Source organism: Chaetura pelagica, unplaced genomic scaffold (genome assembly GCF_000747805.2).
Source record: "Chaetura pelagica isolate M959 unplaced genomic scaffold, ChaPel_1.0 scaffold132, whole genome shotgun sequence".
Taxonomy (NCBI): domain Eukaryota; kingdom Metazoa; phylum Chordata; class Aves; order Apodiformes; family Apodidae; genus Chaetura; species Chaetura pelagica.
Window position 1 is genome coordinate 2,847,604 of NW_009952709.1, and position 27,132 is coordinate 2,874,735.

A 27,132-nucleotide genomic window follows, 5' to 3' on the forward strand; every position below is an offset into this window, starting at 1 on the left:
TAGGGAAACGGAAAGATTATTATTACAGGGACTTCTATCCTGACTGTTGGTGGATGTGTCTGAAAAACAACTGCAACATAATAATGCTACATTTAGATTTCTCAGTACCTCTTATTCTGGATTTTGGATTTTTTTTTTCCTCAGCTATTATTAGGCAAGGGGAGGTAGATACTTAAGCCACTGATAAAGAAACAGTGGAGAAATTAAATAGGGAGGTAGTGTCATACCAACAGTGCAAGAGTGAAATGAGACACAGAGAGAAGTTCTTTGCAACATGCAGAAATTTGCTCATTACCAGCATTACAGATCATGCAAGGAAGACAAGGCCACCTTTGCCTCCTTCTTCTCTAGTCTACCCCATTGCCACATTTTATTCTTCAGACATTTTCAGCAGGTGCATCCCTTTCTGCACTGCCTGTGAGTTCAGTCATTCACCATCTCTGTTTCAGGGTGGCTGTGGGCCATATTGAAATGGATACAAGTTTTACCACTGATTTAATTCCAAGTCTACCCTGTTGACAATCCCTTCTTACGCCTAATTAAGCCACCAGAAAGTTAACTTTCAAATAGATACCTGTCAACAAATAGAAGATGCTAAGCTGGGGAGCAGCTGAGCGTGTGTTGTCCCTAACACCAAAGGAAAAGCAGGTCACACAGCCTGGGAGGGCTGTGAGAGTGAATTTACAGTCCTGGTGTCCTCACTGAGGAACCAAAATAACTCCTGCCCCAGGATCACAGTGCCCTTCGCAAAGCAGGGCTGAAATAAATCATGCAGTGGGAGATGGTTGAAATTTGCATGGCTGATTATAATAGTTGATGACTCAAGCCACACTTTCTTGGGTAGTTTAAAGAGTGTACTCTGTGTTACACACAGATGGTTTGCCTAAAACTTCTGTTCTTTCTGTTCTGTTCTAGGTGTGTTTGATCATTACAATAATTCTTTTGTCCCTTTCCTTTTCAGTGGGCAGTGTTCCTTAAAACAGAACAATGAATTCTGGATAATAAGCAGCTTAGTGGGATGAATAACCACACATTGTGGGTCATACATGTTTCCAAATTGTGTGACCCCAAGGGACATAGGGCTGAACTGTTTGAGTTGCATCCTCAGCTGATATAAATCATCCTGATGTTGTTAGTTAATAGTTAAACCCTGATCTTGTGAATTTGTTGGCAAAAATATTTGTGAATCAGTGTTTAACTGGGTTTTCCTGTTCAACCACCTCTGCTGATAGTACTGTATTGACAGTAGTGGTATTAGATGCATTGTGTAGGTGAAGTAATGCTGGAAGTAGGCAGTGAAGTGCCTTTCTTAATGCCATATCATGCCACCTGATGGTGTGGAGCCACGAGATGTTCCAGTTTAGAAAAAGCCATCTGCTGGTGCCAAAACTGCCAGGTATTGAATCGAGTTTCTCCTGCAAAAAGGATTAAGGGCGTGTTCTTTCTGCGTGTTCATAACCCACCTCTTCTCCAGGCTTGTAATGATCTGGGCTGTGATACACCTCCAAAAGCAGGTCTTTGCGTATTTAGCAAAGCTGTACTGAACAGACCAGCTCTGTCTGATGTTCTGGGACTTCACCCTCCCCTCTAATCACCAGTAAGCCCATGGCCTCCACAATCCTGAATCTACAACAAGTTCAACCAATAAATCAATGGTTGGAGCAGAAATAGATCTGAAATCTCCTGAGGCCAGTTCTTCTGCTCTTAGAAGCACATATTTTCTTTCGTCAAGGTAGACGAAAAGAGTTTGGGAGGGAGAGAAATATATATATCTAGCTTAGTGTAATTTCACTGGTAGCTGTCATGTTCTGTTGGGTGACAGACTCAGAGCTGCCACCTACACAGGCCATTAACCTAAACCTACAGAGGGTCAGCATCAGAAAACACTCCTGTCAGTGCCTTGAGAAATGAGGGTTAAGTGGAATTGAATTCGAAGTCTTACTGCTTTTAATATAGTTGGATAAGCAGCTCATTCAGCTGTTACTAAGTTGGTGTGTTTTCCTGTTTTCCTGGCCTCCTAGAGAAGTGGGATCAGCATGTGATCTGTGTGCGGAAGGAAGAGTCCTGGTGCAATACGCCTTCAGCGCCTCCTCCCCGATGCCCTGCGACCCCTCGGGGCACTGGAGCCCACGGGAAGCAGAAGGTGAGTCCCAGGGCTGGGCACAAAGACGTGGCTGGGGAGAAGTCAGGCCCAAGGAAAAGAAGAGCCACAAAGAAGCTGGGAAAACTGGGGAGAGAGTAATTGGTTATCTGTGTGTAACTTAAACAGAAGTAGAGGACAGGTGAAGACACTGTGTCCAAAGTAACACCACTGCCTGCAACATCTGTGTGCTGACCCCTGTGTGCTGACCCCTGTGTCCTGACCCTGCCCGAGAACTAAATGAGCTCTGGGAGCTGAACCTGAATTTCAGAAAGCAGCAGAGTGCCAAGAAACGCTGACCATTCACATCTGCCAGCTGAATTCCTCAGGGGAGCTGCTCACTCCTTCTACTCTAGCTCAGAAAGTGAAGAATTGCATGCTGTTTATTTGGGCCTTATTTCTGCTGCTCTTGCATCAAACAGCAGTGGCTGCACTGGCTGGCAGGCTGCAAGGAGTGGAGATTGCCCCTTGGGCAAGTACTCTGCAGCATGAGCACAGGTGACTACGTCAAGTCCAGTCTAGTTCAGGGTGTTTTGTAAGTCATTCTTACTCCTTGTCTTGGAGCATGTTGGAGAGAGAATGGTCTGCAGAGCTGGTTGTACAATGCCATTAGATCTCCATCATTAACTCTCCTCCATATGTACCTTCCATTACGTAAGTAAGTGGCTGTGGTAGAACATTTTTAAGATATTACCAAGCAGATGTAAATAATCACAAGTTACAGTTTGGAAAGGGCAGAATATTATTTCAATCTGCCTATCACACACTATTCCTTTGGGAGCAACATACCCTGGGCCTGGGTTTCACTCTAAATGCACAAGTGGTCTCAGTGAACTCAAATGCCAATCCCTGGGTTTTGCGAACTCATTATACAAATACATCCTTACACTAAGGGCTTTTCTATCCTGCAGCTACATTGTGTGAGAGGTTTTCTCCCTGGAAGGAGGTTGTAGTGGGGTGGGGGCTGGTCTATTCTCCCAAGTAACAAGTGATAGGACAAGAGGAAATGGGCTCAAGCTGTGCCAGGGGAGGTTTAGATTGGATATTAGAAGAAACTTCTTCACAGAAAGGGTCATCAAACACTGGAACAGGGAGCCCAGGGCAGTGGTTGAATTGTCACCTCTGGAGGTGTTTAAGAGGTGTATAGATGTAGTGTTTAGAAACACAGTTCAAGCATTGGACTTGGTAGAGTTGGGTTAATGGTTGGTAGAGTTAGGTTATGGTTGAACGTGATGATCTTGAAGATCTTTTCCAACCAGAATGATTCTGTGATACAAAGTAGATTATTTGTAACCTAATATGGCAATACCTGCTGTGCTGGCACCCAGGAGCCTTCCCTACTTTGAAGACCAGCACATGTAACAAGCTGAGTCCTCACTGTGTGGGGTCAAGATGTGTGAGTAAGTGTCCTCTGCTTCACACACCCTAGTGTAGAGGACCAATAAAGGTTGTGGTTGTCTCCAGCTCCCCCCCCCCCCCCCCCCTGCAGGGCACAGCACAGAGTGCACCTGCCCCTTGGGTGGATGATGTTCAAGAGCTCCATCCTGGGAAGCAGGGCTCTGGCTATGAGTGTGACTGGATTAGCAAGTAAACAGGATTAGCAAAATTTGGATCACTTGCAGTAGTAGTGCAGGGTGGAAGGTGAAATTTCCACTTAGCCAAGGATTACAAGACTTTGAAACCTGGTTTCATTTGGAACAGAACCTGAGACTTTTTAAATTCTCCATGAAGGAAAATTAAAAACAAGAAGTGTTTGAGGCTGGCCAAAATGTTTTGTTTAGCTCATATAATTCCTCTTTCAAGAACTTTGGTTATATTATGGCATTTGAAAATATCCCTTTTTAGTACATAATCTAGGGCAAAAGCAACTTTCAACATAAAAATGAAAAGCGTTTCAAAGTGCAAAAGTGAAATGATTTATTCCAAAAATATCAAAACACAATGTTCCAATATTGTTAGAACTTTCTTCCCATTTTCTCTTCCAGAATAAAATTTTGGCCAAATAAACCCAATTTTGCAAATAGTTTTGATTTTGGAAGAACTGCATATTCTAACAAGATAGACAGTTTTCTCAAAATTTCTCTCAGATTTGAAAACTTCTAGATCTCACACGTCTTGCCAGGGGCATCATTCCTAGAGAAACTGAGCTACTCTAAGATTTATTACTCAGCTGCATTTTGCATTTAATTTCCTCTTCTTACAGTGTGTGCCTGTATGTTCTTAACTATGAAGGGTGTAGTCTGATCCTTATCTGTATCATTCACCTACTGTTGTGCCATTGCTCTGGAAGTAAAATTTGGGAATCCTATCCTCTTCCTATGTTTAATAAGTTGTCTCCACTTTAGGGTAGAAAATATACAAAGTTTATGATATTTGTTGCTCTGTAATTTTCTATCATCACCACCACACTCCCTGACATTCAGGATTTCTGCCTATTTACACTTGGTCTGAGTTACAAATAGCACAGTTAGATCATTGTCTGGCTTCTTTAATTGTCTATCTGTGACTACTCAAGCATGCAAGCTTTAAATTCACTTTCTGCAAGCGTTCATGTGTACATCTCCACTGCTTGAATGTTCATGGAAAGTGAATACAAAAGAAGTGCCAGGGCCAAAATGAACTCATGTTAAAATTTGAGACCACACTCATGGAAAAGTTTTTTGCAGTACTTATCCAGCTTCTTACCAGAAAATCACATTTCTCAGATGTCTCTGAAACAGCTCTGAACCTGGTTGGTTCTGATTTTGGTTTCCTGAGCTCTCGTAGCATTGTTTTGTGCACAGTTACCCCAGGTAGCTGATTTGAGCTGTGCTCTGCATGTGAGCATGCGTGTGAGTTGTGCACATCAAAAAACTCTGCAAAGGGGACTGTGTTCTTGCTCTTCCTCATGCCTTGTTCATGCCCCAGCCAGGGCCCAGCCTAATGGGCTGAGATATTTTTTCCCAGGCAGTTGTGCCTCTTGCATGAGAGGCCGTTTGCAGCCTCCTTGGCAGCAGATGTGGGAAGGCACAGGAGATCAGCAGTTCTGATTTACTTTGACTTCACCATAGAGGAAGAAAGCTCTAACTTACCTGGATTCTCACCAGCAGCACCAGCTAGATAAACAAACTTTACAGCACCTCCACAACTCGGTCAAAGGGGGTTTTATATATGAAAGGTGATTTTGGCTCAAACCCAGGTAAGTACCTTTGCTTACTGTGCAATATGTGCATATACCAATGGCTTCCTACTGCCTGGCTCACTATTGACTGAAAGAAGTATAAGAATATAATAACAAATCCTGCTGCCTTATGCTGCTCTAGTGCTCTGCCTTTCCTGGTGGCCAGTATTTCATTCAAGAATGATTAATTCTATATTTTTGAGTGGAATTGTCTCAGTTGGACATTACAGTCCCACTGGGTGGTCCCTTTGTCTTGACCACATAAGAAATGTGTCAGGTGAATTGTAGTTGTGACAGTGGCTGCATCCCAAGTGGCTGCTGATGCCAGCTGGCTTCCCCCTGCAAGTATGTCCAATCTCTGTCCGTGTGATGGACCAAGGGAAGGACATTCATTCCAGCCACTTCACTTAACTGGGGAATACAGCAGGGTGTAGCTATGGGTGATGTTTTGGGGGCAGGCTCCCTCCCAGCCTACCACCCTTGCTCTCTATCCAGCAATGGGATTTGGCTTCTCCTCATAAACATTCACATTTTGTTTGTGCCAGGCAAGGCACAATGTTGTATGAGGTGCTGTTCTGTGACTGATCTCACTGATGATCTCATAACCTTAAGGATTCCAGAACCTGAGTGCACAGGGGCAGGATGACTACTACACCATTACTTTTTATATACAAATCTTTGTAATTTGCATAGTATTTTCCCATCTCTAGAAATCTGGAGTGACACAGAATAAGGTTTGCATCCTTTCCCAAAACCAAATGTTTCTTACCCAGGTCTAAGTGTCTGATGATATTTAAGAAAGGGACTGTCTATCTCAACTTCATTGAGGGTTAGTTGATGGATGACTACAATTGAGCTCCCAGTTTGGTAATGATCTACATTACACTCCCCAGAGGCTGAGTTCAATTCACCTAACTCTGGGCATCACACCCTGCTCTACCAAAACATGTTGGTTTATTTGTTATTTAAACCTTACAGAGGCCTTCAACTGGCAGAGGCAAATTTGCAGGCACCTGAGTGGAGACTACTTTTGAAAACATACTAGACTGTGAGCCCTTAATCAACTCTGTGTTCCCATCTGTGAAACAGCAGTGATAAGATTCACAAATCTTCCCAAAGCTCTCTGAGATAGTAGAGTTAAAATCCACTTGTGAAGGCTGCAGTCAGGAGCTTGCTGGGAGTCTGTGAGGAAGTCACGGAAGGGCCCAGCTGAGCACACGCAGGTGGCAGCAAGTGATGGGAGATAACGTGAGTCCAACGGGGCATTGACTACTCCAGATGATTTTATACAGTCCTTGCAAGCTTGCCAGGGGAAAAAAAAATAATCTTGAGTGTGTTCAATGGAGCTCTGGCTTGCTTTAAATCCTCTCCCTGCTGTGGTCTCTGCAGATGCTGCGGTTCTGTGAGGGTTTGGGGTGAGTGCAGGTGAGGGAGAAGCATGAGAAGTTGTGCATCTGCAGGACAACTGTGTTGGGTTTTGGGGAGGACTGCCTGAGATACCAGGAAATCTATTCTGAGTCTGAGCTCATTTGGTATGGACAGGAAAATTCCCTGTGCTGTTCATCCTTGACAAAAGAGGCACATTTCTAACACTTCATTGGATCACAGACAATAAGAATAACCTTCACACATTGCCCTTTTCTCTTTGAATTAGCAGTGATGTCCTGTTTGTTCGTGTTTGCCCAGTGCTTTATCTTGCTTTCTTCCTTGGTTGCAAACAGCTGTGCTCTCCTTTTTTTTTTCTTTTTTTTTTCTTTTTTTTTTCCCTCCTCTATCTTCTCCATTTCTTTCCTCTCAGTGCTTTTCTTTACTTTTCCCTTTCTTCTTTTCTGTATTTCGCCTTCCCTCTGTCCTGTTTGCTCCCTTTTTGTGTGATTATTTGGGAAGGAAGAGGGAATTTATAGCTCTCACTGGATTCTGTTACCAACTGTTCCACCCATCTGACCTCTCTGGATCTTGCAGTCCATATCTCTGTGCCAAATTGTAATGTTACCATAGTATTTGAGAACCCAGCAAGCACTGTGGCTTTCATTAGTTTTTAGTAATACCTCCCATGTAGTTGAACATGGCCAGCGGTGAGAAATGTACAAGTGCCTGTTGTTTCATCACAATGAGTGCAAAGAGACAGCTCAGACCTGTGCTCCATGTGACTCAAAAAAAAAAAAAAAGGAGTCTTACACAATGTGCTAGCTTAGCTTGTAAATGACTGAGGAGTTGTCCCTCAACAGCACAATGCAACAGCTTCTTGGAACCAAAAAAGGCTCTTGTCTTTGTTAAAGATAAGAGAAAAAGGTGGTATTTTTGAGTGAACAAGCAAAGGAATAAGTAGAAGCACAGAGGTGAACTGAGGGTAAAGGGACTGATTATCTATCTGGTAAAGTACCAAGTGGAAGAGGTAGAAAATATCATTGGCTCAGAGGGAGGCACTAGAAATAGGAAATCCTGGACCAGATGCACTGGCACAGTGTGTTGTGTAGTCTCAGTCCAACTGGACACTTAAACAGGATTTGCATCTCCCACCCAGCCAGGAGATGGTGATTTGATTTTCTTGCTCTCCATGCTGGCCGTGCCTTTTCTGCTCAAGAAAATGAATAGTTTCCTGGACAGATATGTTCTCCTGCCACCAGTTTGTCTTTCAGCACTGATTCCAATGATAACGCATGTTCTCTAACTTCTTTTGTGCCCTGTCTTTTCTTCCTTTATTCTCTCTAGGGCACCCTGATGTTGAGCAGCCTTGTAAATCCAGTGTCAGAACATGGAGCCCCAACTCAGCAGTCAACCAACACACGGTGCCCCCAGCCTGTCCTGAGCCTCAGGGCTGTTACCTGCAGCTGGAGTTCCGTTACCCCTTGACTCCAGAGTCCCTCACAGTTTGGGTGACATTTGTTTCCCCAGACTGGGACTCCAGCGGAGCAGTGAATGACATCAAATTGCTCACAGTCAGCGGGAAGAACATTTCTCTTGGGCCGCAGAACATCTTCTGTGACATCCCATTGACCATAAAGTTGGATGCAGGACAAGTGGGTGAGGAGGTGTATGGGATCCAGATCTACACTCTGGATGAGCACCTGGAAATCGATGCTGCCATGCTGAGCTCCGTTCCCCAAAGCACACTGTGTGCAGACTGCAAACCCATCCAGTACAAAGTGGTTCGGGATCCTCCTTTCCAGTCTGGATCTCCAGTTGTCATCTCAAACCTCAGCAGGAGATTCGTTGATACGTAAGTACTGCTTACCAGAGAGCTGAATAGACTCTTTAGGTGAAAAAAACAGTATCTTGTTCTTCTCATCCAGTTAATGTCCAGCATCACAATTGTTTGTTAGGTTTTTGAGACAGATAGAAGTTCCAAGTATCACCAAGAGAGGATGTCCTCACAGTTTTTCTCTGAAAATATAAATGTCACAATCAGGTGAAAAACCCTGAGATTTCATAGATAGTTTTAAAGACATTTCCAGGCTACTTGAGCAGAGACATGAAGTTCAGGCTTTCCTAACCAGAAAGGATATTGCTAACTACTTGAGCTACGACAAGTTAAATATTTAAGATAACCTAAATAAAGACCTTTGGAGTAACATGGTCATAAAAATAGAAAATAGAAATAGAAATATTTTGATAATAGTATTTTTATGGAGAAGGAGACAGGTTGGCTTTCAGTTCTGATGCAAAAAAATACACTTGCATGTTCAGGTATTGTATTTTAGCCACTTTCATTTTCTGCTTTCATGTGTCACTAAAGCAAACTGTGTTGGAGTGAGATTGTTCTGACACAGCAAACATGCCAAATGCATTAGCTTATTGTAAGGATTGGTCGATCCCAGATGCAGTTATGCTCATCTAGTCATGGAACACATGATTGTTGAGGAAAGTCCAACTTCAAAATATTTGACGATTTCAAGGAGATCAGTGATGTACCCATAGACATTTTACAGCAGCAAGAAGAACATCTTTGTATTACATGATTCCCTGGAAATGATTCACTCATCTGTGAGAACAACATGAAGCTCTTTTGAAAAATGAACACCAGATAAAAGGAAACCTGCTAAGAAAACTGCACTCTAATTTAGAAAAGATGATCTAATTAGTACAGCTAATATCAAGGAAGCATACATCATTATGGTCTTCTAAACCATATTTAAATATAATAAAAATGATTCATTAACAATTCAGTAATCACAATCTCCCATCCCTTTCATGGGCCAATTATGCAGCTCAGAAGATGCAAAATGTCCCTATGGATTTAAAAATTCAAGGTAACTAACAATAGCAAATATAAAACAAAAGCCTAGGACATCACTGAATTACTCGTGTGCTCAAATAACTTTCAGCATGTGCTTAAGTGCTTTCTTGGGTTGTAGCCTTGTTCCAACAATTGCTGGCACTTAACATGACATGAATATTGGCATATTGGAAACATGGAAAACGGTGAATTTTCCCAGGGTTTTGCTGTGAAAGCATCTTTGCCTGAAACCTGGCCCACTGTCACTGGAAAATGGGACTGGTTTGGTTTGAAATATTTGCATACCTTAGCACAAGTTCCCACAGAAACAGGTCCAGTTTTGAATTCTTACCAACATATGAAAGAATAAGAGAAGAAAAGCCCCAAATGTAAATTGTATTCTGAGTTCTATCTCCTGTCTTTTGCCATGATTTTGTGGGTGACTTCTATCTACAGCCAGCTGTGGAGAAAGGGTGCTCTAATACTTAAATCATTAGCCAGGGATTAATGACAATTTTATTGTGCATCATTGGATAGATCCCATGGGGTAACATTGCTGTACCTATCTGTGTGTCTCACCTAGTTCCATAAAAAACAGACATAAAATTAATATTATTCTTTCTGGGCTGTACCTGTGATCAGTAGACAGAAACAGATGCTCCTGGAGGCCCAGCCAGCCTTCCAACCAAACCCAAACCAAACCCTCTAGTCTAGCTGGCCTCAGGTCATCTGTGTCTTTCCAGGGAGTACAGGGAAATCCTGCCAGGGAGCTTCCATGAGATGCCTGGAAAACTAAAATGAAGTTTTTAGTCACTGGGTGAGGAGTCAAAAATGCAGACTCTTAAGCACTTGTAGTTGGTTTTGATTCAAGACCTCAGCATGTGTTTGAAATCTTGAAAAGTGGGATGATTTTTTTAATCCCGGTTATCTTGTGTTCCCAGCTCTGACCCCTGCCCTCTGCTGATGGGGCTCACACAGTTGTAGGCTGGTGCTCTGTGTCCAGGCTGCTGCTGGGCCATACCTTGAGATGCAGCCAGCTCACTGAAACTCTTCATGGGGTTGTGGGTATCTGGTAGAGGCAAAAGCAAGATGGATTTTCCATTAGCACCTTGTGCAAAGAGTAACCACAGTCCTTATGCTGCTTAGGCAGGAAGGAAGGGAAGGTGCTTCAGGGGAGTCAGGGAGAGAGGCATGGGCCTGTGTTCCTGTGTATATCCACATTTAGAGGTAAATGCAATCTCTCTCAGCCTGTTTGCATCTGCCTGTTTGTCTCCTTGTGTACAGCTGGAATCCACCATATCTGCACAACCAGACCTTGCAGCCCCTTTATCTCTCTGTAACCCCCAAGCCAGTTACTTCTCCTTCATGCTTTTGCAGGTTTTCCATATTAAACAAACTGATCCCCCCCACGTTCTGTGGAAGGTTAGTTTGAAGGTAGTCACATATCTTTACTCTTGCTTCCTCTGACCTTGATCTTCACTTTCACTTTTTCTCCCAAAGAAAATATTTGCTTGTGCTGTTATCTGTGAGCAAGATCCTTTCCCCAGGTGTGGTGATGCTGAAAGAAAATAATTTCTCCTACCTTCTTCCTGTCAAAGAGAGGGCCTTTAATGGATAACCCTTGCCTAGTCAGCACTGGGTGCTCCACAGAGGAGAGTAAATAACTGGAACAGTGGAAAGCTTCTATTAAGAAATGCAAAATAATTCCAGACCTTCTGTTCTCAAGCTAAATTTTAATCTGAACTCATGGCTGAAGCTGAGTCTAACAGTCATTTCTAAGGGACAGGGCCTTATCCTTGGACCTCACAGAAAACAAACAAGATACACTCAATTACATGGAGTATGATCAGCCAGAATTGCTGATATCTGTGATACAAAATGAGAATCAGAGTCTTGGAATAGAGCAGAAAGCTAAATAAATCACTGTGTGTGTGGGAAGAGGTCAGGCCAGGTGCAGCACAGAACTGCTGAGTCTTCACACTGCAGCAAGTGATAAGGAAGGAGCCTCATCTGCAAGTCTCACAGTCTCAGCTCTCAACTTAATCCCAAGTTTGAGTTGTGCTCTTATGTAGAGAGTTTCACTCTGGCTGTTCACTAGAAATAACGTGCAGGAGAGTTACAAGGATGAATGTGGCAATTGCTTTGCCCTTTACTGGGATGCTTTTATTCTTACATCGTTGCAGTCGGAAAGTAATTGTTGCTCTTGCACTTCTTTGTAGCAACCACTGTTGCTTAAGAGCTCAATGAGGAGTGAGTGCCCATAAGGAGATGCTCAGTGGACAATGGCACAGGTACAGTTAGGTGTCAGTATCACTGGGACAATCAGGGGTGAGCAGCCCTTGTTCCTTATTGCACTCTCAGAAGCTGACTTTGGAGCAGTGAGCAGCTGGGTGTGCTGGCAGACCTGTGCTCTCCCTGCTGGCAGGCTGAGCCGACAGACACCGAGGTTAGTTTTGGAAAGTTGTCAAAATAACTGGAAAAGTTTCCAAGAATTGGAAACTTCCCCAACTTTTCTGCCACAGACTTTGTAGGAAACCTCAAAATGTGGTGGACAGCGATGGATCGGGCTGTCTTTGTGCTGTTAACCTGGAGGCTTTTTTCAAGACAAAGGCATTGACTGAAATATCCTCAGAAAGAATCCCAGCATGAAGCCCTGGTGTGAGTTTTGGTTTTGCAGAGTTGAACATCAGTGTGAAGGAAGTATGTTTTCCTCTGATATATTCATCTAAGCCATTCCTACTCTGACTAGAGCTTTAGTACCTAAGTGACACCTACAGATACTGTGTTCATGCTTGAAAAAGAAAAAAAAAAAAAAAAAAAAGAGACTGAGAGAGAAACCTGCATTTTCTCATATAGGGAACGTGTTTTCCTTCCACTTTTGCCTATTTTAAACCTACATTCTATGACTAAACCTTTCCTGCTCTTTGATAATAGTTGGAGGGTACTGGTTGTTACCTGTCTACAGTTGTTTAAGTAAGTACAATATTTTTCAGTATTTTGTTAAAATCAGGAGTTCCATCCAGTGCTCAGTTTGTAAACTCTGTCATTTAGCATGTTTCAACTCTGTGTCTAGGACCGTGGAGTGCAGATCTCACTTGAGCCTCTTGGAGTGATGGCAGAATGACTAAGAAATGGTCATCCTCATGACTGCAGGTGGCTGGGGAGCTGCTGGGACACTGTTCATGGCTTCTTCATGTTTCATGTATTTTAAACTTGTACTTTATCCAAACCCTTAGTTTCAAAATTGATGTTATTGATGCACTTGCCATTTGTTACTGGTATCCAGTCTGAAGGGCATGTGACAACTGATTTGTCAGAAACCCCAGATTATTGTGTAGTTGAAGGAGATGGAAAACAGGTCTTAGTCTGAAGGTTCCCACAAATACGATCAACAAAAGAGGCTGAAGAATCAGCAGTGGCTATTCATAATGACCAATAATTCATTACAGCAATTACTGATATGCCTTTTAGCCCCTAAACTCAACAGGGAGACAGACTTTACATGATACAGGCCCAGATGAATAGAGGAACTGGAAAAATATGAATATCACAGTGGTGATATGTAAACCTGGGTCCCTGCTGAATACAATAGTAAAATTTCATGGCAACATCTGTCCTTATTATGGCATTCTTTCCTTCATCTTGAAGATCTGTTTCTCCACTTTCTGAAGGTCTACCAGCCAGAGGAATGTATGATCTAAAGCAGCTGAAATGAATTGCCAAATCCATCTGTCATGAAGATAATTAACACCATATTTCCACCCAAACAAGATACAGATCTCTGGGTGGATGTTCTCCTGACACCAAAACTTGAAGCCCACATTATCACCATCTTCTGCTTATCCCTCCTCCACAGTTGCCATGTCAAATCTCCCTTGATATGCCAGGAAATACTCAGGAGTATCTTAAGATAGGACTGAAATGTTAAGAAAGCATTTTGCATGCCCAGATTTATCTGCAAGAGCTGCTAGTTTGTCTGTGCCACATCAACATGCTTCACAGCTGGATTCCCAGCTGTATATGGTATTCCAGATGTCCTTGTGCAGGAATACTTCCTCACCTACCCTGGGAATGTCTTGCCTTGATGCATGCAAGGACCTACTATGTTTTATTGTGGATGCATCCCACTGATGGTTCATAGATGTCTTGAAATTGAATAAATACAACCAACTGCTGCTTCCCCTCTCACTTGCAATGAAGAGCTCCCAGCTCTTATACAAACACATGAAGCATTTTGAGATATCCAGCGATGTGAATTAGTTATTTCTACTTCATAACTCCATCCATCATTGACTGAGCCAATTCTTTGTTGTCTGCAGACACTTGGACTTCTAGGGTTCACATCTTTATTTGCAGAAAATGTTTGTTACTTAACCTCAATGTGGTAACTGAAAAAACAATTTCCATTTCCATTCAAATTTCTCTTTCAATCCAACTCACTACAGCTGCAAGAAGTAAGTTCAAAGCAGTGCCATCTCTTTTGAGTCCCTCAGTATTTGATACCTGCTCTCATACCCAGGAGTACCAGAGACCTGCCATTTCTAGAAGCATTTGTTCTCTACTCTGCATCCGGGAGGTTTCTTTCCCATAATTACACAATTTTCCATATTATTCCTCTCTAATAATATATTATAGATGCTTATCTGTATCCACATGAAAGTTTACAGCTCATCTCCAGTGAAAATATTTTTACCAAGCTATAACAAGAACAAATTTACTCTTATTTGTGCTTTCTTGCTCATTCCTAAGAGCTTCCCTGTCACTACTTTGCAGTGCTGTACAGACAAAGCTGTTTTGAGTGTATCAGTGCTGCCTGTGGTCAGTTTTGGCAAAGTTGGGAATTTTAATCTTCAGCAGACCCAGAGGTCAGCAACAATCTTGCTAGCAAGCACTGCCCATCTTCCCAACTCTCTGAAGCTCTCTCAAGACTTGGCTGCCTTGTCAGCTCCTTCCTGTGCAGCCAGTATTGATTGCCTTGTTTCTGCTTAATGAACCTGGAAATCTCTCTTGATGAAAGAACAGAAAAATATGCAATTATTGCTTTTCCAATGCCTTCCCTTCCAACAGTGGGAAACTGGTCATGGGCTCATCTGACACTAACAGAGGTGAAGTGCTGGTGGGAACAAGATTCCTTCACCCAGCAGCATGTTCACTGCCAACATCTTCTGGGGAAATCCTTTCCTTTCCCAAACTGTGGCCTCACCTCTGGCTCTCATGGTAGCAGGGAGGCAGCAGGGATGACTGACTCTGTTCTTGGGCCAGACATGAGTGTGTATCCCTGTTCTACACCCAGGTCTTGAGAAGCAAAGAAGAGAAAAACTACTTCCTTTCCATCTTTCCTGCATCTTTCCTTCATATGTGTAGTGCTGTTAAATACTGAGGTGGTTGTTATTATTTATAGCTGCCAGCAGTATGCCAGGACTTTTACAGAAGGAGTGTGCCAGGTGCCTTCTTTCCAGGAGCTCACAACTAAATATTAGAGGCTACCAGTGCTGGTGTTCTAGGGGCTGGTCCTTCTCTGCTGACATGATTTGAGAGCTGGAAGCCACACTCTGGTGTCTTTCCTTCTTTCTTGCTTTCTTCATTAAAGATCTCGGGTTATCTTTTTGGAAGAATACAACCTGCTTCCTGACCCCCCACACTGAACAGATAGAGCAATTTTTTCCCTTGCCAACCCTCTGCCAAATTGCCTTAACCCTGCCCTGGAGAAGAGAAAGAAAGAAGTGACTGTGCCCATTCAGGAGGCAGCTTTTCTGCTAAGCCTGTGCCAGGATGCCATTTGGTGTCAGCTGTAGTGATAGATTTGTGATTCTTTGCTGTTGCGGTTTCTTATGTAACTCTGTAACTGGCACTTGACAGAATCTGTAGCTCCTGTTCTGGCTCAGCTGCACATGATGCAAGAATGAGGTAGTAAGGGTGGGTCCATATCTTTGTGGGTTTGTGAGCTTGAGACAGGGCAACCCAGAGGGATTTTTCAGCCTGGTTCTATCTTTGGAGGGTGGCGTTGTCCTGAACCACCTGCCTCTCTCAAACAAATGACTCGAGAGCACATAAAGAGCCAGGAAAGAGGGACCCCGTCTGGGGAATGACACTTTGCTTTGGGATTAGCTCAGTCAGCTCTGCTCCAGCCAGGATTCCCCAGGGACTGCTGCTGCATTGGATTCACATCTCCAATCACTTGGGTGATCTGCAGAGACTTCAGACAAGACCAGACCTGTAGACTAGAGCTTAGCCATATGCAAGTATCCCTGAAGAAGTGAACCTTAACGGCTGTCCTATTATTAACCAAATAGATACTATTAGAAATTGATGTATTTAATAACTCCCAGCCAGGGTAGAATTTGAACTCTCAACCTAGAACTAGCAGCAGATTTTTCAGTTGCAGTAAAAAAAAAAATAAATAAATGAAGGTCAAAGAGGACTTTTTCTGCTGGGGAAAATAATTTATTGCAGGTGAAACAGTCTCAGATATGTGGTAAATTAGGCTGTGCATTATCTCATTGATAATATTTTCTCTCTGATGTTTGCCTTCTTGTGTGCATCTTTATTTTGGGCTCTAAATAAGATAAGAAGCACCAGAAATCTCCCAGGAATAACAAATGCATTTTCTTTGCTTGATTGAAGAAAGAAATATTGGACAGACATGTGTTATGCAACAATTTAAAAATAACTCGCTTGTAAAACTTGGAGTGAGCCTCAAATACCACAGAAGACGGAGAAAATGTGTTACCTACATTTTTATCAGCAGTGTCAGCCAGCACAGCTTTTTTTCAGCTACTTTTGCTGAACTATTGGCCTGATAATTTCCTGGGCATTTTATTTTAATATATTTTTCTAGGAAATAAATTCAAAGTCTCTGCTATATTTGGAGCTGCACTCCAACATGCAAGGATTTGAAAACAATGCTACAATAAAACTAAAACACCTGTGCTGTCCTTAATACCTTCATGGACACAGTGACAGATGAGGTAGGAGGCTTTGAGGTGCATCACATTGCTTGGCATGCAAGGCACTGAGCACACTGTGGGCCCAGTGTACCCATCATGTGGTTGCTTCACCCAGACTTCTCCTTAGTCTTTCTGGCCAAGATCATCTTAACTGTATGGTGACATTGGGCATCTCCTCACTGATGCTCAAGTGTTAAAACTTTCCTGGAGCTTTTTTTTTGCTAGGAGAGGCAAGATGGAAATAAAACTCATTTTTTCTCTGCAAAAGGCAGAGAGGGTGCCTGGAATTGGACACCCCAAATTATCAGCCACTGCTAAAAATACTGGCCCTGAGACCTCAGCTCAGTAAACCAGATCATTTATTCACAGCAATACCAACTTTTTTTTAAAATGTAAGACCAGTTGCAGATGTAATGACAACAGAGGAAATTAGCTCATGATGGGATTTTAGAAAGAGGCTAGTGGAAATATGTTCAGTAATGTTCACTTATTAAACCATTAAAGGTCCCACTGGAGACCAGCTAGTAGGATTTCTCATAATCTGAAGTGGCTTAAGGCAAAACACAGAGCCCCTAAGGAGGGAAATGACAAAATGTTCCTTTGGAATAGTCACCTCATCTCCTCGCCCATCTCTGGGCTCTGCTCTGCAGTGTGCGTGACAGCACGAATGCCTGACGTGCACACGTACATCCAGGCTCCCTCCCTCCTCCTGAGGAGCAGCACCCCAGGAGGGCCATGGCTCCCTCCTTACCCTTCAAGCTGGAGTTTCGGTGATGAGGGATGGTAGAGGTGAAACCAGAGAAAACTGCAAACATCTGTGTTATTTTGGGGCCCAATCTAAGCCCTATTGAAAATGCACATAATAACTCTCACTGGCTTCAGGAGCCTTTGGCTGAGGCCTGTGAGGGTCTGCTCCCATGGCTCTGTTTACCATTTTGGTGGGATTACATGGAAACAGGAGGGTATTACTTTCTGAAAATCGGGTCTTGGCTCATGACTGTTGAAAGGAAATCCTAGAGGTTGGGTCTGGATTCAAAGAAGCTGAAGAACATTACTCTGCCAAACTGATGACCCTAAATTGGAAGAGTCCATGGGGAGAGCTAAGTCTGACAACGGGAGAAGCAACCAAAATGCTCCCAGCTGCAGCAGTGAATAACTGACAAGCAGAAATTGAGGGATGGTTGTTGGGGTCCCAGACCATATGCAGGGTTTGTGCCAGGATCTTCTCCTTCAGCGTGGGCTGAACTAGCACTGGAGCCTGTGCAGATCCTGCCCCTGGCAGTCCTGTATGGAGAAGATGCAGCACAACTGGCATGTCCTTAGTGGGGTGAGTAATCAGGCAGTGCTCAGCAAGAGGCACGATGCAACAGGCAAAGACTGGCCGGTGATGATGATGATGGCCTTTAAAACAATCAAGCTGTCCCAACCTGCCTGCCTGTCATGTTACTGTTTCCTCCCTGCTGTGCCCTACACCAGAGCACCGTCCTCAGGTGGTAGATGCTGGCACAGTTCCCTTGAAATCAGTAGGGAAGCGCTGGCTTGGAAACAGGCCTTGCTGCCTTTCATGTCCCAGATCTCTCTTTCCTCAGCCAAACCACAACAGTCTTCCCTCCTGCAGCAGCCGCATCGGAGCTTGGTGTGGAGGAGCTCCCATCTCAGCTTAGGGGCTAGTTGCAACAGTGAAGAAACAAACACTGCAAATGTTCCCCTCCTTTCCTGCTTCTAATAGCAACCAGGTGCTCCAGCACTTAACCTGTGTGCTGCCTTGAAGTTGCCCAGCTCGTGCAAACACCCACATGAGTCCCTGGGCCTCAGGGGTTTACTTCATCCCAGGGTTTGTAAACCAGTCTCATTAGGTCCTAAATTTTAATCATCCACTGCTAAAAATTCATATTTGTTGTTGTTTAAACATTAAAGTAGAAAATTGTCATCTGACATGTAATTTATTTTTTTTTTCTTCTGAGAAAAAAACCCAAGAAATATCTTTAAGGCCTTAGCTGCAAACTTTGTTTCTTATTAAATGTGCTACTGTGTTTTAAATTGGTACCAGGTCAAATACTTGGAGGGTTATGTTGAAGTCTGCTGGAGTTAATCAGTTGCATATATATCTATACGTTTGCTACTTAAAAAGCTTCCGGTTGTTGCATGAAGGACAGAAGAGAGCTGTCTGTGTAAACAACAAATGTTCAAACCAAATGTGATCGAGTCCTAAACAGGACTTGGATTTCAGAGCAGAGGTGCTCCACCCAGGAGGGTAGGGCTGCACTGGGGCATCTTGTGGAGGCAGGGAGCTAGGCTGAGCAGCAAATGCACGTTTGCAGCTCAGAAGAATAAGGAGCTGAGTCCTGGTGGTTTAAACCCCGAGTGTTTTGCTGAAGTCTCTAAAGTTGCATGAGATTTACACCAGCATAAGAGAGAGCAGAGATGTAGACTGTTTTGATTTTATGGTGATTATGAGTGTTGATTGTGACTTTGTCCCACAGAAGCATTTCATGAAGTCAGGGATATTTTCATTTTTGCAATAGATTGGATCATTCAACCTTTGACTTCAATGTCAAATACATGGGGTCTCCATGGTGTTGCCTAAATGGAGGCAGCTGATTTAGGTGTTAATAGAAATACGTTCCTGATGCAGTCAAAACCAACTGTTGAGTTTGGGCATTGGCTGGATGCCACTGCTTTGAATGGTGAGACTCTGGGCTTCAGAAAGTAGGGATGTCTCCTGGTACAAAGCTGAACCCCACCAAGTATCCAGCTGAGATTTTCAGTTCAGGTGATTGGCTGCTCTGATGTTCTTCCTTGGGAATACCTGGTTCAGGACTAAGCTGGTTTGGGGAGCAGAAATCCACTATACAGCGCCCACTCTTTCATCTAGCCCGTGAATGTTCGTTTACTTCAACTACTCTCTTTGGATTTGCTTGTAAATAAATACATCATAAAAAAAGCTGGAGGGTACAGACCAAACCCACCGCCCCTGTTAGGACCTATCTCATCATGGATAGAGAGGAATGCTCATCCAAGGCTGTTTCCTCAGCATTTATGTCTTCTGAGTCAGCTTGGTGTCTGATAGAGAGGCAGAGGTCTTGTTTTGAGCCCTTTGCACCTGCCATGTTGCTGGGCTTATCCAAACAGTGAGAGATTGGATTGCAGCTGAAAAAACAGCCCAGCATAAGAGCTCAGGATTTTTGACGTCCTTTTGCTGTTTACAGCATCTCACCACTCCTCTCTCCCAACTGCAGAGCCAGGGAGGAATTCTCTTCATTATCTTCTGCCGTGCTTCTCATGCCATTTTTATTAAAAGAAGGCCAGGCAAGGCAAGGGGAAGTGTGTGTGAGAGAAGAGGTAAAAGAAGAAAACAGTCGTAGTTGACAGCAATACAGGAAAAAGGATGGGAGCTGGGGAGCAGATCTGCTTGGGTTGTCCTAAAGGAACCTCATCCCCTGGGTTTATCAGTTGCTTTTGGAGCACCTGAGGTTGGGGAACTTTCAGACACTGTAGTGACATTGCCAAGAGGTAAAGCCCAGCTTGGTTTAATGACCCACTCCCAAGTAGCACTGAGAGAGTGGTGTTGGCTTCTCCCCTCTAGAAATAACTCAGTATCCAGGACTGAGAGGCTCTAAACATGTCTGAGCAGTCCAGTGTTTCTTTGTTGAGTTAGTGAATGTTTGGGGGATTTCAGGACCCAAATGAGGCTGTTTGTTTCAGTGGCTGCGAGCAGCAGGTGGGAATGGACTTGACGTCTCCAGACAACAGAGAGTAGGACAGGAGATGGTGTGGACCTTCATCTAATCCATGTGCAGTTGTTTTCAGACCAGCTGATCCAAAGCATTGCAACAAGTGAAGATGTGAGGTCACTATTTTTTGCTGAGAGCAGATCCCCTGTTTTGCTTGGCCAGGCTACCTTACTAGAGAGGAAAAGCAAAGGTGACAGTGTGGCAGACCAGGGCTTATTCTGGGATGCATAGAGCTGTCCAGGGAATCTGTTTGGGCTAGGGAATTTGGTGACTGTTCAAGGTCAAAGAAAGATGGGTCCTTCACAAGGATTCCTGAGGTGCAGAATTTTCCTGATGCACATGACACTGTCTGTGATGGCCATAATTTAACTGGAGATGTTAAAGATGTTGTCATCTTGTCCTTAAATAAAAGGAATGCTGTGTCCTTTCATTGTTTTTAGACAGGGAAGTTTTCATAGGAAAGAAGCTTAAGGATATATATAGTTTCATTGGAAATAAGTCTTTATTGTACTAAAAAAACCCTCTCTGCTATTATTTGTAGTAGGAAAAACATGTGTTCCATTGCAATAGGGAGAGAGATATGGGATGTTTGTTTTCCTCTGGTGCTTTATCTGCATCTCGAGTGTGGTGTCCTCAGATTCTGCTGCCCAACAGTGGGAACAGAGCAGGTGTGACTGGGGCATCATCAGCCCTTGTAGGTCTGTTGGCAATCAAGGGCGTCCATGTTGATTATTTAAATTAAATGTTCCTTTGAATTCAATGATCCTTTAAACCCACGTTGGTCTGACTATCAAACATCTTCGTAGAGATACAATTTTTCCTGTCAGTTTTACAGGAACACCCAAACTGAAAGCAGAAGTCCCTTGCCTGGCAGACACAGAAAGATTAGCTCCCCTGCCCAGCCTTCCCAGTAAAAACAGGAAAAGAATTAGAGGGTTTTACATTTCTGACCCTGGATCTGTCACTCGCCATAGCAGACAGAAAGGTTGCCCTCATGGTATTTCCCGTGGCACGTCCTAATTCCCCCTCTAAGCAGAGGGCTTGAGTCATTGCTTTTTAATAAGACTGCCTCCCCACAGGCGGAAGCTGCAGCGATCAATGCGGCTTACTCAGTTCTCAAAAAGGTCATTAAAAGACCATAGATATAAATTTAAAAGTGTTTGTTCACCTCCTTCATGTTAAAGATGTTCTTCTCTCTCACTTCCTCAAGCGGAGTCAGACAAGCGGGTGTGCGCCCGCCCTGCCCGCCCGGGAGCAGCACCAGCACAGCACAGCACCCCTGCCACTGTGCCACCAGCTCCCAGGGAAGGTGGGTGGGAAATGAAATGGTCAAAAATCACACTTTCATCACCACTTGGAGCAGAGCTTGACTTGCTGACATCTCCAGATCCAGTCTGTAACGTTGACCTTGGTGCCCTATTCATTACATAGAAGAGAATAATATGTTGGGGTTTTTTTCATTTTGTTTCGGTTTTTCCCCCCTTCCTTCCTGCATTTCTTCCTCCCTCCTTCACTATGGCTCTGGATTACTGCCCACAGCACTGCATGTATCATCTCTTTAGCAGATATATTTTTCCAAAATGTGGGTACTGATCAGGAATGCTAAACCTCTCACTTGCTGTTGATAGGATCTATTTAACAGTCCAGGAGGAATTAAGTATCTCATGTCGCAGTTGTTGAGATGTGAAATGACACAGGGAGCTCAGTCAGGATTTTGCCACTACTTGCATGAGCCCAGGCTGAGCTCTAAGTACCATGGCTTGAGTATTACATTTCTAAGGAGGTTTTCTGCTGCTCCAGTGCAGCCATATCTCCAGCTCTGATTTCAGGCTGCTGGAGGACACCTCTGGAGCACACATCCTCCCATTTTTTATCTCCTCTAGGCATGGTTGGTTTGTTGGTGTTACCCCAGGAGTGACAGTTTGGGGCTTCTCTGCTTTCTTCCACATGAAGAAGGTTGGGAATCTCTAATTTGCTGTCAACTGAGCTCTCTGAAAGGGAATAGGGATGAGGATTGGGAGAATTTACCCCATAGCTGCAGTGTGGACCTGGAGAACTAACTCTCAGTCCTGCAGTTGCTTTACAGGGAACATATATCTCCTGGCATCTTTTTCCCTGTATCTGTATTTGAACCTAAGAAAAGGATATTACATTCATAGCTCATGGGATACCAAGAGCAAAAATAAATTAATATCTAATTTGTACCCAAAACATACAGAAATTAGGGAAGCCAGGCTGTGCAAATACAGAAATGTCTGCATGAGGAGTTAGATACTTTGTTCACCTTTTTTTTTTTTTCTTTTTTTGAGAAGAAATGGTTTTTTTTGTGTGTGTCACTACACTATAAGGATCATTTGCTTGTCAAGACATAAAACTTCTCCAAGAGCTTTCCACTTTTCAGCAGCAGGCTGCAGTTGGACATCTCCCCTCCCCAGCATGTAGCAGGTGACAGGATCAGACCAAAGCCAGCAGTCACTCTTCTCCAACGTCCACAGGGTCCTCTTCTCATACAAAATGTTACATTCCTAATCCATGCAGCTAAATATGCCAGAGTTCTCCTCACCTAATAACTTTCATTTCCAGTTTTCTGTCTTATTCACCCACATAACCATTTATCTCCAGTCACTTAATAATTCCTATATGACATATGCTCTCCTGTGCTTTATTTAGTACTATGTCTTCTTCCATTATGTTCTGATAACTTGCCTGTCCATAAACAAATGTGAACTTATCCTGTTTTCCTTTGCTTACATGTACACACCAGCACACACAAATACTCCCACTGACAAAGGCACACTCTCAGAGGCATGTTGCTGCTCTCAGCCACAAGCCTGCTCTGCACCTGTGGCTATCAGTGGAAGTCATACCCAAAATCAGAACCTGAAAACTCCTGTTTTCATTCACATGTGGCATCTCGGTGCACCAGAAAGCAGCACAATTTTATTTATTTATATTTACTTTGTAGCTGTTAGAGCTACCCAAACTGCTCATTTGCTAACAGTCTTCTCTAAGAATTGAACCTTTTTTTTTTGGTTAGCAGATCCCCAGTGACAAAATCCACATTTCTGCAAGTATATTTGTTAATCTTAAATATTTTATGAATGATTTTGAGTAAGAACTTGAGAAATAACTGCTCTTTAATAATCAAAGCCTGCCTTTGCTTTGAATTCATCAGTATATATCAGAAACTTCCTGTCTCAGTAAGTGGATTTATCTGGGAGTGAAATCTAGAGGAAACCTTCAGCATTATACATCAACGTGTGATTGGCCGCTTTACTTATTTCCTATAATCTTTTTATCTATCTATCTATCTATCTATCTATCTATCTATCTATCTATCTATTCTTTTTTTCTCTAAGCTGTTATTTTCAACAGGTCTCAAAATCAGAAGTTTGACATTTTTCACTTTGACTGAATAAACACTTGCTAATATCTAGGTTGATGTCTCCCCAATCTGTAGACGAATTAAGAGACTGTTTGTGCATGAACTCTCAGATTTAGCTGATAGGAACAACAGACAATTCCCAAGAGGAATCAGGAGAAGAAGTAAGGAGAAAGGCCATTGTGTTGTGCTTTTGTTTCACTTCTTATTCCAAGTGTGGTAACACAGAGTCAACCCCCCGTGCTGTTCATGGGCAATTCATTCAATGACAGTTGCTTTGCATGCACAGTGTCCTTGAGGACCAGCTTTGTATTGAAATATAATGTGTGTTATTGCAGTTTGAGTCATGCTTCTTAATTTAATGAATGTTGGAAAGAGATAACTTCACAAACTAGAAGATTTCAGTAACTACAGTCCATTGGTACCTCCTTCAGTGGCTTTGCTGGTCTGTGTAGTAGATGGATCTCTTCATCATGCACACTTCATTAATACACTCTTTTTGACCACGTTCCTGTGACAAAAAGACACGTATATTACTGTCAGTAATTAGGGCAATATGAGCAAGTAAGTAGAGGATTGGCATGGGTTAGGAGAGAGCTGGGTTGCCTTATGGGCTCTGCAATTAACGTGATTGATGACTTTGAGCAAATCATTTTGTCTTTGCCACTCTGGCTTTACAAATCTGCACAATGAGGATAACATTAACGAGCTTCTTGGTAGAACATTTTAAGTTCTGATAATGTAAAAGACATTGTAAAAGAGCTAAACAACCATATTGCATATATAAAAAAATAAATAATAAAATTAGTCCTCATTTACAGATGCATAGGATTTAGGTAATTATGGCTTTACATAAATACATAAGAGTTTGCTAATTCTGCCTGTGACTATTTTGAAGCAAATGCTGTGATCCAGTGCTGTGGCCTGGATCCTATTTTTTTGTGCTCTCCTGGAGAGGAAGAAACCTTTTTGTGTCTACTGTTTTAATACCCATATTAAGTGGATAATTTATTTATCTATCACTGAAGCACCCCCAGTCCAATTCTGTCTTAAATCAATAGGCAAATTCCCACTGTCTCCAGTTGCAGTTGGATTGAGCTCAAGGCTGTGTAGGAAATAATCAGTCTTTTCAGAGTATTTTTAAGTTCCTTAAATGAACTATGGCACAGACTGGCAGGTAATGCTGTCCCTGCCATGGAAAGAAAGGAGCAAAAGTGGCTAAGTCAAATTACAGGGCTGGTTCCTCAAATGCTGCAGTACTGTCAGTGGTGGGCTTGGCAGTGCTGGGCTAACAGCTGGACTTGATGACCATAAAGCCCTTTTCCAGCCAAAATAACTCCATGATTCTGTGATTCTAATGTTATTCCTGTGTCCTATTGCATGTGGGACTGACTCACTGCCACGATGGCACTGTAATGTCCTCTCCACAGTGGGTAGAAATGTAAGCAGCAGGACTCTAAACTGTGTGATTTACATGAGCAAATAGTTTAGCTGTTAAATAGTCAGAAGATACACCTATTTCAGAGCTGTGCATGAAACAAACATGGACTTTAGTACTGATTGTGCTCCCTAAAAAAAGACATCCAACCAAAAATTAATCCCATCAAAACAAGGTAGGAATATTTTGAAGACCTAATTGAACTAAAACTTCATTTTCTGGCAGCCAACACCCATCATAAAATGTGTGGGGTTAGAAGGGACCTTTAAAGGTCATCTAGTTCAGCTATCCTGCAGTGCACCGTGATCTTTTTAACTAGCTCAGATTTCTCAGAACCTCGTCAAGCCTGACCTTGAATGTCTCCAGGGATGGGACCTCCATCACCTCTCTGGGCACCCTGTTCCAGTGCTTCACCACCCTCATTGTAAATCACGGAATCACAGATTCTTAGGGGTTGGAAGGGACCTCATAAGATCATCTAGTCCAACCCCCCTGCCAGAGGAGGTTTAACCTGGAGTACATCACACAGGAACGTGTCCAGGTCTTCTTCCAAATCTAAATCTACTCTGCTTTAGTTTAAGTCCATTTCCCCTGATCCTATTGCTACACACTCTTTTAAACAGTCCCTCCCCAGGTTTCCTGTGGCCCCTTCAGGCACTGGAAGGCCTCTACAAGGTCTCCTTGAAGCCTACTCCTCTCCAGGCTGAACAACCCCAACTCTCTCAGCCTGTCTTTATATGAAAGCTGCTCCAGTCCTCTGATCATTTTTGTGGCCCTTCTCTGGACTCATTCCAACAGGTCCATGTCGCTCTTGTGTTGAGGGCTCCAGAACTGGACACAGAACTCCAGCTGGGATCTTATGAGAGTGGAATAGAGCCCTTTGCTATTGCCTTTGTGTTACTGATCCCTTACTACTTCCTTTTGTCTTGCAGGGAGCTGAGTGACAGGACCACATACACATACCAAGTCATCACTGTTTCTGGGGCGGAGGAGAGTGAACCTTCCCCTGCACTGGTGTACATCTCTGGGAGTGGATACTGTGGAGATGGGATTATCCAAATGTAAGTCTGGAGTGAGCAAACAGATAAATCTGGGCACATCCCCTCAGACAGAATCCGAGACTAGAAAGGAATTGATGAGCTCTGATGTCTCCTTAGTTTAAACTGGCTCTCATCTGTGGATAATGACTCATGTGCTTGATGATTACCAGGATGATGACATTTAATTGGAACTTAGGCCCTGCTATCCTGGCACCAGTAGATACAGACAGAGATACAGATAATGGAGTCCAGACAGCAGGATCAATATGAAAATATGCTGTGTGCTCTTCATGCTGATTGTTCCTGGATCAGTATCTTTATACATGTATATGACATTTCCTATATGGAGCTGAAGTAAGTGCTAGAAAAATTCACACAGTCTTTGATGCTTCCTTATACATCAAGTCCCATGTGCCTGGCAGCTGGTGGACAAGATTAAACCTCTGTATATGGTGGGCCAGGTTCCTGGTGTAACCTCTTTTTTGCCTGACCACGAGAGCTGGGATGCATTTGGAGGTGATAGATTTGGCCTCTGAAGGAGGGTGCTGAGAATTTCATGCTCTCAGTCAGTTCCTCCCTCTCCTGTTGCCAATCCCCAGACCACTGACAATGTAAAACAATCATTCACAACTGTGTTTATTCTTTTACTGTTTTGACCCTTAAGGCTACCTGTTTCAAAGCTTCCTGGCATTAGGTAATTATTCAAATAATGGAAATAATAATGAGCAAATGCTTAATCCAACCAGTATTACTTGCTTGAAATAAAGCTGATCAGCAATCACATAGTACAGCTCTGTCAGATTATATACCTGGCAGCAGGTATTTCCGGGATGAGGCTCAACAGGAAGGCAAATCAAAGAGAACAACCAAATGACATATGAATCCAGGGCAGTATGGAGAGAGAGGTGGAGAAAGACGGATTAATTTTGCTTTCCATTACTTTCCTCTTACTGTTATGTTTGCACATTCCTCAAACATCACTTGTGGCTTTGCAGCAAGCATTGAACAATAGCTGAGCTGCCTCAGGAGTGAGCAGGAACCAGATTCTGTCACAGCTTGGTTGGTTATGGCCCCA

The 27,132-nt window shown here is 43.1% G+C and overlaps 1 protein-coding gene across 1 annotated transcript in view; it reads left to right on the forward strand.

Annotated features, from left to right (window-relative positions):
- The window catches only part of PAPPA (pregnancy-associated plasma protein A, pappalysin 1), a 182,973-nt gene that overhangs the window by 68,862 nt on the left and 86,979 nt on the right, over positions 1-27,132 (forward strand). Inside the window, exons 6-8 of the mRNA XM_009994319.1 lie at positions 2,022-2,143; positions 8,013-8,520; positions 25,950-26,078. Of these exons, the coding sequence (XP_009992621.1) occupies positions 2,022-2,143; positions 8,013-8,520; positions 25,950-26,078 (759 nt within the window). The remainder of the gene's footprint in view (positions 1-2,021; positions 2,144-8,012; positions 8,521-25,949; positions 26,079-27,132) is intronic.